At 39.8% G+C, this 9,550-nt stretch overlaps 1 protein-coding gene across 1 annotated transcript; it reads right to left on the bottom strand.

Annotated features, from left to right (window-relative positions):
- Positions 1–5,941: 5,941 nt before the first annotated feature.
- LOC100704546 (regulator of G-protein signaling 13) lies at positions 5,942–7,698 on the bottom strand. Its single transcript, XM_003453365.5, has 5 exons — positions 7,520–7,698; positions 7,361–7,420; positions 7,197–7,258; positions 6,931–7,097; positions 5,942–6,820 (listed from the first exon to the last, which is right to left on the bottom strand). The coding sequence occupies exons 1-5, from the start codon at positions 7,600–7,602 to the stop codon at positions 6,635–6,637; spliced, it is 558 nt and encodes a 185-aa protein (XP_003453413.1). The 5' UTR covers positions 7,603–7,698; the 3' UTR covers positions 5,942–6,634.
- Between the last annotated feature and the right edge of the window lie 1,852 nt (positions 7,699–9,550).

The raw sequence follows: 9,550 nt of genomic DNA, 5'->3' as shown, positions 1-9,550 counted from the left end.
AAAACACTCAAATTACTTTCTCACTGAACTGAAGTACCTCTTTAGAATTTTAAAGCGTAGCATCACTTAAGCAGGGAGGAAGAACTCGGCTGAAAGCATGTGCACCAGAAACACTGAAAGGATAATGGAAGTGATGATTTCCTTTACAAAATCATCACATTTATCATAAATAAACAACAAATACAGATAATATACACAGAGCACTGGGGATGCACTGATTGTCAAGTCCTGGAGTGATACCAGTGCTATACTGATAAAGGTTCAAAGATTCTTTATTGCCATTGTGCACTCACATGGTGAAATTGACACACGCCTGCTCTTTAAAGGTGTGTGTTTATGCAGTCTGGTGGTTCTTGTTTTTATCGTCCTATAGCTTCTTCCAGAAGGCAGAGGGACAGTTTATTATCCAGGTGGGTGGAGTCCACATCAACACAGGTAGCCTTTTTCTGGACACGGCGAGCATACTTTGAGTCCAAATCTGGGGATGGACTTCCCACAATCCCCTGTGCTATTCTCACTACCCGGGGCCAAGTCCTTTCTGTCCTGTGCTGTGCAGCTGCCATATCATACTGTCATACTGAGACAGAGGATGCCTTCTTTTGTGATTATGTAGAAGTTTGTCAGCAGGCAAGGGGGTTGCTTTTAAAATGTACTTATTCTAATTAGGACAATATGACAGTGATATTAGAGTTTGAATAGAGCATAGTCACTGACAGCATGGGAGCAAGTTACTCTGGATACTTCTGTTTTAAACTTGCTTAGTCATTCAAATAATATGTGAATTCTCAAATGGACGTGTTTTTCAAAATATTTACAAACAACAAATGATGGCAGTGCATGCATTAAGCCATTGATGTCATACTGGCTGGAGCGTTTCCCAATACGCAGGTTCAGGTTTACATGCGTAGTCAGAATAACATAGCAGTGGCATGACAGGTGTGACATATTCTTCTATTACTGGATGTCAGATGGTTTGCTGATGACAACCACTGAAGGTGTGAAACATGCACCACTATACAACTCTGTGATCACATTTATGCATTCAAAATTTGGGCATGTTTTGCAGCCCCAGGACTCTGGTCTTTGCCGTCATTGAATCAACAGGGAGATGAGACTGACTTCATAAGAAAATACAAAAGGACAAAACACAGGGAAGAGACAAAGGAAACAGGAAGGGAAATAAGTAGATAAGGAAAACATACACGTAAAAGGACTAAATACGAAAGGAACTGGCATTAGGGAAAGAGGAACAGAAAGGAAAAACTAAAGCAACTGGAAACCAAGAACAAGACTACGTTCACAAAATAGTGCAAAAATAGAATAGAATAGAATTCAACTTTATTGTCATTGCACATGCACAGGTACAGGGCAAAAAATAAGAAACACATCAAGACTAAGCAACCCAGGAATCTCATAATATTCAAATAACTAAATCAGTAAGTCCCAAAACTCAGCAAGATCCGAAAACAGACCCAGGAGCATGACAGGGGTGTACTTAGTGATTCAGAGGGCTGCACATGATTGTAGCATGTTTACATAATTTTAGCCATTGCAATCTATTTAACAGGCATTTCACTCGAAAGCAGAAATATTGGTTTGCTGGTGGAGGAAACGTCAGAGCAGATCAATACATTCATATGGACACAGTGAAAGTACACAATAGGTTTCATGAAAATCCATTTACTAATAAAAACTACAACTTTGACTCTTAAAGAGAACATGAAATGCTAGACACACACAAGCTAATATACACCATTGAGCCCTGCTCTCGAATACTGACATAGATGTAACACTGGATTTAAGAAAACGATGCTCGAAGTTCAAGTTTGAAAAACATGTTTAGCGCCATCTTCTGTCAGTACGGAACGTGACGTCATGCGGTTGGTCTGTTGCGGCTAATAGACTTACATTAGCTTATGTTAGCTAACTAGCGACTAGGGTATCACATTTATGCTGCTCCTGGCTGCAACAATGAATTTTATGTTAGGAAACCAAAGATCTACTTTCACGGTCTGTATCTTTAGCAGGAACTGGCTGTTTGCTGTTTGGCTAGCTGCACTCAAACAGGAAAATCCAGCTGTTAGCCGTAATGCTGTTTGTAAAGCACTTTATAAATGAGGATTGTGTGGAGGAGAGCCTGTTTGAGTCTATTAGCCACAACCAACCAACCACATGACATCACGTTCCATACTGACAGAAGACGGCCAAACTTTAACTTCTAGCTCTGATTTCTTAAATCCAGCTTCACAGACAGTCTTACATCTATGTCAGTTTTTGAGAGCAGGGCTCAATGGTGTATATTAGCTTTTATATGTGCAGCATTTCATGTCCCCTTTAACTAACTTAGCTATCTCTAACTAATTAGCTCCTCTTTTTTCTTCTTCAAGTTTAACTAGCCGTCAGTATGATAAAATGTAAACGTAAAGGTTCCTTTAACAGAGAATTTAAAAAAAACAGCTTGCATTTGTTTATCAGTGAATGTGTGTGAACAGTTAATATGCTGTAAATAAGAGACCTCAAAGACCAGACATACCAAACACAAACCGGTAGAGACAAGTTTGAAGTTGAACTTGTGACTGAAACTAGGACATAATGCACGTTATCTGCATGTGGTTTGCCTGGACCAGAGTGTGCTTTGGTGACCAGGAAGTAGCTGACAGAGAGAAAGCAAGTAACTCAGTGTGCTTTGACCTATTTGTTTAAAAGAATAGACATTTATTTTAATAAAAGAACCCAAAAGAAGAGAGATTAAATGATCTCACCTACTTACATGGTTGACATGAAAATCGAGAACAGGACCACATGACTAAATATGGATGTTTTGTGGGGCAGATGATTTTTTATTAAGGTCATTACTGGGGAAGTATGTAAACAGAGGCAGAGTAGGCAAGCAAAACAGCATAACTAGGTCTGCCCTCGCGTGCGTGTTACACCATTATCTACATAAAAGCAGTTAATTCATACGTATTTAGGACACAAATGTGTACGTTGATTGCAGAATACACAAAACTGTGACTGCTTCACATATGAGTAAAACTCCATTAGTTACAGCCATCACAGTCCCTGAAAGCTTTTCTGCTGTGCATGCCACTCACAGATAATTCTGCAAATTTCTGTAACACCTGTTGTAAAAAAAGTTATATATAACCTTCTTATGGTCCAGATCTAAATGTGGGGCCTTCATTTGAATGGCAGGGTCATGGTCAGCAGGGTATAATTGTTATTGTTTTACATAGTGCAGCAGTGGAAAGTATGGAAGATGAAAAGTTTTACAAGTTTTTATTTGCAATTCACATCAGCGCAGTGAGATGGGGGTGGGTTATTCGACTACTTCTCTCTTTGTTTTCTCTCGCAGTCCATTGACCTGCAGGTCAGAATAACCTGAGACATTTTGTGCCTCAATTTTGTTTTTGTATGAGCTGGCTGATGCGAACTAGGGCAGATTTAATAGATTTAAGACTTCTTCACCCTTACTCTTATTCCAAACTTATCTGAGTTTTAAAAAAGCCTGTCACATCATCTGTCTGTGTCTGCCTTTATATTCTTTAGATTTGCTATGTTTGTGGGAATGAGGAAATATATATATTTATATATATATATATGTGCTGTCAGCGTTAATCTCATTAAAATGACGTTAACACCATAACTGCATTAACGTGGCAAATCTCCGTTAGCAACTTAGCGCAGATCGCCCCGTGTTAGCGTGGTTAGCTCGTTAACGTGTTAGTGCCGTCCAGCCCCACGCACCGGGCGCTAACGGAGATTCGCCGCATTAATGCAGTTATGGCGTTAACGAGATTAACGCTGACAGCACACTCACACATATATATATATATGTATATGTGTATATATATATATAAATATGTGTGAGTGTGTGTGTGCGTGGGCACAGTGTGGCCTGCTTTGGGTTTAAACACAAAATGAAAAATGAGATGAACATATACTTCTGTCTTTTAGCAGCATGCTCTTCAGCTCAGCTCACTGTCTTTTGAATTAGCTTTAATTGCCACTTCAGGTGACACTGAGTTGTTTTTGTACCGTGCGGTTCACAGTCGTCCTCTAAGCGCAGATTATTTTTAAGCATCACGTTTGGTAAAAGCAAATTTTTGTACCTGGCAGAATGTTTCCACTGTGGAACGTGTTTACATGTCATTAAAATAGATGTAAAACAAAGCCTTTTTTGTTGAACTGGTTGAGCAACATCTGTCACGTGCTGAAAGCGTGATCGCTTCTGTCTAATGACACATATGGTGGCTAAGCGTTTCATTGGTGACTTTTAGTGTTAGTTGCTGAATAGTATTCGTAATGGGTAGTAGATAGTGATCAATAACGCATTGGTGATTAGTAACTCAGGGTGTTTAAAAAAAGCACCCTAACTCACTTTTTGTGATAGTGGCTTATGGTCATATGACTAATGCCAATACACAGACCAGTGTAAAAAGGGAAATGACTAGCAGACAGCGGCCCATCCATGTCAGCCATGACTGACTAAAGATTAAAATAACAGAAGAATTTAAAAAAAAGTTCAGATCCTTTTGAAAGTTTATTTGACAAAAACACAACATGACTTTAGTGGTGCTTAACCTATAGTTTGTTGTGTTTTATTCACCTGACAACCCAAAAGGTGTTTCAGGGTCATGACTGCTTACGTATATGCCTCTCGCTCCCTCTCTCTCTTTCTCTCTCTCTCTCTCGTTGTGTGTCTGCGCAAATTCAAAAGTACACAAGTGAGATTAAAAGAGGATGTGGTGGAGCAGTTAGGCCTAAACAGATCTTCCTAATTTCTGTAACCTTTAGCAGAGTGATACCTGATGTGTTCTCACAGATAAACTTCCTTTTTTTAAAAAAAGCAAAAATTTTTTTTTTTTTTTTTAAAAGCCCCGACAAATTCAGTTTCAGTTTAAAACTTTCAGCTGCATTAACAGGAACATACAACGGCAACATCTGGTACACTAATAAATGAGACACTGGGTGGCGAAAGGCTGAACGACTTGCAGGATGGTGGGACGATAACCCGTTTAAGAACATGAAAGGCCGATGACACATGAAAGGCTGATGTAAGAACAGACCGTGTGTAGGTGGAAGGATTTTGTAACAACCTGTCTCTTCACGTAGCACTCGAAATCGCTGAAACCTCACTGATGTGCGATGCATATCATGATTTTGAACTATAGTAGTAACTCTGGCAGTCTCAAAGACACCAAAGATCCTCGACTGCACAAAAAAACGTGCAAGGCATCTATTGGTTTAATGGCATGGCCGGCATTCTTCAGTCAGTGTAAACACTCCATACTGCAGCTGCAACAGGCTGATACAATATAGAATGCTTATTATATGGACAGTTTAAAATGAATAGAAGTTCTTTGTGATTGTATCCCCTTTTCACTGGGGAAAAATGTATATTAAGGAGTTAAAAGGGATTCTTTTAAAACCCTGCAGGCACAGGGAGAATGTTGCACATCAAAAGACTCTGACAGGTTCAGTAAAACATGATTACTAAACTTCCTACTTTAAAATAATTGTCAAAAAAGCAAAACAAAAGAAACAAACAAAACGATTAGGCTCTCGATATCTTCCTAATTTTCAGTGTTTGTGTTGAGCTAAACTACGCTAACGTAGTTATATGAGGCCAGCTGCTTCCTGTTTACATCCTGTGCAAAGGATTTTTTCTTAAAAACAGTTAAAAAGAATTACTTATATAACATGGGAAAAAAATGAGGGCACAGTTTCGAGATTAGGTGTCCTGGTACGCCGTGCTGTTCTACAGATCAAAAACCCACTGGGTAGTAAATACTATAACTGTGAGACAGTTTATGAATGACTGAGAAAAAGAAATGAATGAACTGCTGACTAAGTCACTTCCTGTATTCTTAAGAAGGTGTTTAACTAAAGATTGAGCGGCTCTTCTTTGTGTCTCCAAAAAACATGTAGTCACAATGTACATTTCAAACAGATTGTTTTTATTATTTGTCACAAATCCATTTATTATTATTCACATTCGCAAACTGGAATACATGTTTTAACATATAGCTTATAATAGATTACTATAATTACAATGTATCGGCTTACTGTGTCAGCACTGATGTCACTATGTAAAAAATGTTAAATTCACAAGGCTGTGCATAATATCCACATCTAGATACATCTACTTTTTTATTGCTTTAGTGAAATAACAATAAACTTCAGATGATGTGCATGTGCAGATATCGGATTGTGCAGTTTCATTTTGTGTGGATGGTGTTGACCACACATGCTTCCTGGTGCCTCACTCAGAAAGTCCCCAGCATTCTCTTTAGAGAACTGTGGCGTTTTGGGAAAGCAGTCGTGACCTGTACACAGCATTTCCAAGCACACTGTCTTCTTCTTAGCAAACTCTTCTCACAGAATTTCACTGAAGTGCCGGCTAAGTCTTTTTAACAAGTTCAGACGAGGTCTTAGCCAGTCCCAATTTATTTTCCAACTCTTTAGAAAAGTATGAATGTAATGGAAATGAACTGGGTTTAGTTTTGGTGTCCATCACCACCAGTCTCAGGACAAACAGGCAGACGTCACAGCTCCTCTCAGGTAGTCCAGTACTGGGCGTAGCGTCAAAGTCCAGCTTTTACAGACGCAAAGTCTCAGGCGTCACTTCTTTTTACATGTTCACTGATTGTGACGTGGAGTCCATTAAAGTCCTGTAAATGTCAGACTTGAGGAAACGTGGGTAAGAGTCCCTCTCCATTAACCCGTAGACGATCTTTTGAGCATCATCAAAACACACTGCAGAAGGCGTCTCTATGTTGTGCTGGATCCTTTCCCTCGTCTTTTGATCAATGTTGATCTGGAAGCAGAGGAAAAATAATGAGGACCAATAAAGAAAAACTAAAGCAGCCAGCGCTCCTTGTTCTGTAAAGTGCCATAAATCTGTCTGGATTATCAAGAGCTGCATACCTCTCTGGGAGACTCGGCTTGAATGTAGCGTTTGAAGATCTTTTTCGCCCTGGATGACATCCTGAAGGAATTTCTTATCTTCTTAAACTCCTCACACACCACCCAAAACTCAATGTTTTCATCACTGAACTCGGACTTCAGGAATGCCTGGAATATCTTCATTCCATCTAAAGATGGTAAAGAAAAGAAAAGATCTGCAGTTAGCCATTGTTTTCGACATTTAGTGACTAAGACATGAGTCTGAGACAGTGTATTGATTAACTTACATTTGGATGAAAGAAGCCTCTCAAGTGATTGTGACCACTGGGACATATCTTCAAAACAAAGCCTGTAAACGAGGAGAATAAAGTTAGCACAGTTATCCATACATGAAGCATAATATATGAGCAGGGTTTGCTTTTAGGTTGTAGTGGAGTTTTTTCTCACTTACCCCTCAGTTTTTGTGGCTTGGGATGATTTACACTGCAGCCGATACTTCAGGTTTCCCCCTCTGGTTAATCAAACAGAAACGAACAAAAGTTATTTTACTTATATTCAAACAAAAACAAGACAAGATGTGATGATATTGATTGTCCAGAATAAATTTTACCTGTATTTCTCTGTCTTCTTGTTGTCAGTGTCCATGTTGATGTGTTGAAGCTCCCTTGTTGGAGATGTGACTAGACCGGGCATGGCAACAGTGCTTTGTACATGTATGACTAAATGTTGGGCTCTTAGAGCGTTACGAGATCTCTAACTGCGTCTGTTTGATGAGCCCGCGCAGCGTTGCCTTATATATCCGCAGAGACGAACGTCACATCATAATTCTGCTGCAACCACACGACAAAGAGGAAGTTGGGGAGTGACGCAAACGAGCAAACAGACAGACAGCAAATAGCTACAGGTTTCTGTTCATACTGTACTCAAACGTGCATCATCACTTGTTTGGTTTAAAGTCAGTGGATGCAAATAGGCCAGTGGAAATTTCTGCAGCAGATAAGCAAATGCTTTAATCTCTATTCCACTTTGCCTCGAGAGCCAGTACCACTGTTCTAACTTTTGGAAACATTTGTGAACTAGATGCTGAGGCTATTTCGGCTCTCACAGTCAAATTTAAACATAGCGTGTTCTTGCTCCTTAGCCTTGTTGGGCATTTGCATTATATGGGCCAAAAAATCCACTGAGATAATGAAAGACTGCATCTTTGCATTAGTTAAAGCAGGGGCGTCCAGTTAAATGCAGAAATTCCTCTGCTGTCTTGAAATATATATTTTATTTTTTAAAGAAGAAACACGTTCAGGCATTTGAAAATTATAACTTCAGAATTCACTATAGTCAGAGAGTCTGGCGCTACAATTGTGCGTACACCACCGTGAGCTCTAGCCTCTAATACAGGAATGTCAAACATGGACAAAGTGTGAAACTCGGCCCATTAGCTTTGCAAGTATAAAAATGATCTTGTAACATGGGTACGAAAGTGCATGGAAAGAATAAAAAGATATGTCTAGATCTTGACAAACTGTTTGAATCATAAAAAGTAAAAGAATAGTTTTACAACACATGTGAAGGTTTGTGCTTTTCTTATGTATGGGTAATAAGTCTCTGTAGGTTCTCAGTCATCCAGGTCATGGAAGTTCTAAGTGGGGGTTGTCCCTTTTCACACCTTGCCTCATGTGATGAGGCAAGGTGTGAAAAAAGTTGGATGTAAGTCTCAACACTGAAGTTTACAGGAAGCCAACACACATACAGACCAGTACCTACTCTTTGGCTACGTCCACACTAATGCATTTTCGTTTGAAAACGCATCGTTTTCTCTCCGCTTTGGCCTCTCGTCCACACTGAGACGGCGTTTTCCTCAAGGAAAAACGCAGCGTTTTGAAAACGCTCTTGAAAACGCATACATTTCAAAATGGAGCTGTCCTGTAGCAGTGTGGACACTCGAAAACGCAGACTTTCTAAAACAATGACGCATTTTAGTCATGTGATGCAGTCATGTGACCAATTAAACAAAGATAGCGGAGTGCATTATACAGCGGTTGTTTTGATTGCTCTCAATTTTGACAGCCCTGAAAAAGATTAATATCAGCTTGTACATGCTCCAGATAGCTTTTCTTCAAATTCTTTAATTCTCACTCGCTTTTGCGCATGCGCAGGACTGGAACGTTAGCATTTTCGGCCGTTTCAATGTGGACGCACAACTCTGTGAAAACGACTGAAAACGCTAGTGTGGACTAGTGTGGAGCGTTTTCAGACGAAAACGCCGTTTTCAAATCTATCAGGGCTAGTGTGGACGTAACCTTTGACTGCCACCACTCTCTGGAATACAAACTTGGGGTGATCAGGACCCTGCAACAGCGGGCAGAAAACATTACCTTTGAGCCCGAAGGGAACAAAAAGAAACACACACCTAAAGAAAACACTTACAACATGTCGTAATTCCAACTGGGCCTTCATCAAATCAGTAAAGATCCACAGTAAAGGTCAGACAACAACTAGCGAGAAACAGAGTGACAAGCAGAACAACATTGTCATCCCTTATGCATCAGGTTCGTCAGAGAAACTCAGGAGAGTTTTCTCTAAGCACGACATCTCGGTGCACTTCGGACCCAGCCACACACTCAGACAAAAACCGATTCATCCC

This window comes from Oreochromis niloticus, linkage group LG18, assembly GCF_001858045.2.
Source record: "Oreochromis niloticus isolate F11D_XX linkage group LG18, O_niloticus_UMD_NMBU, whole genome shotgun sequence".
Lineage (NCBI taxonomy): Eukaryota > Metazoa > Chordata > Actinopteri > Cichliformes > Cichlidae > Oreochromis > Oreochromis niloticus.
The sequence above is the reverse complement of the archived record's forward strand: the minus strand, read 5'-3'. Positions and strand labels throughout refer to the sequence as shown.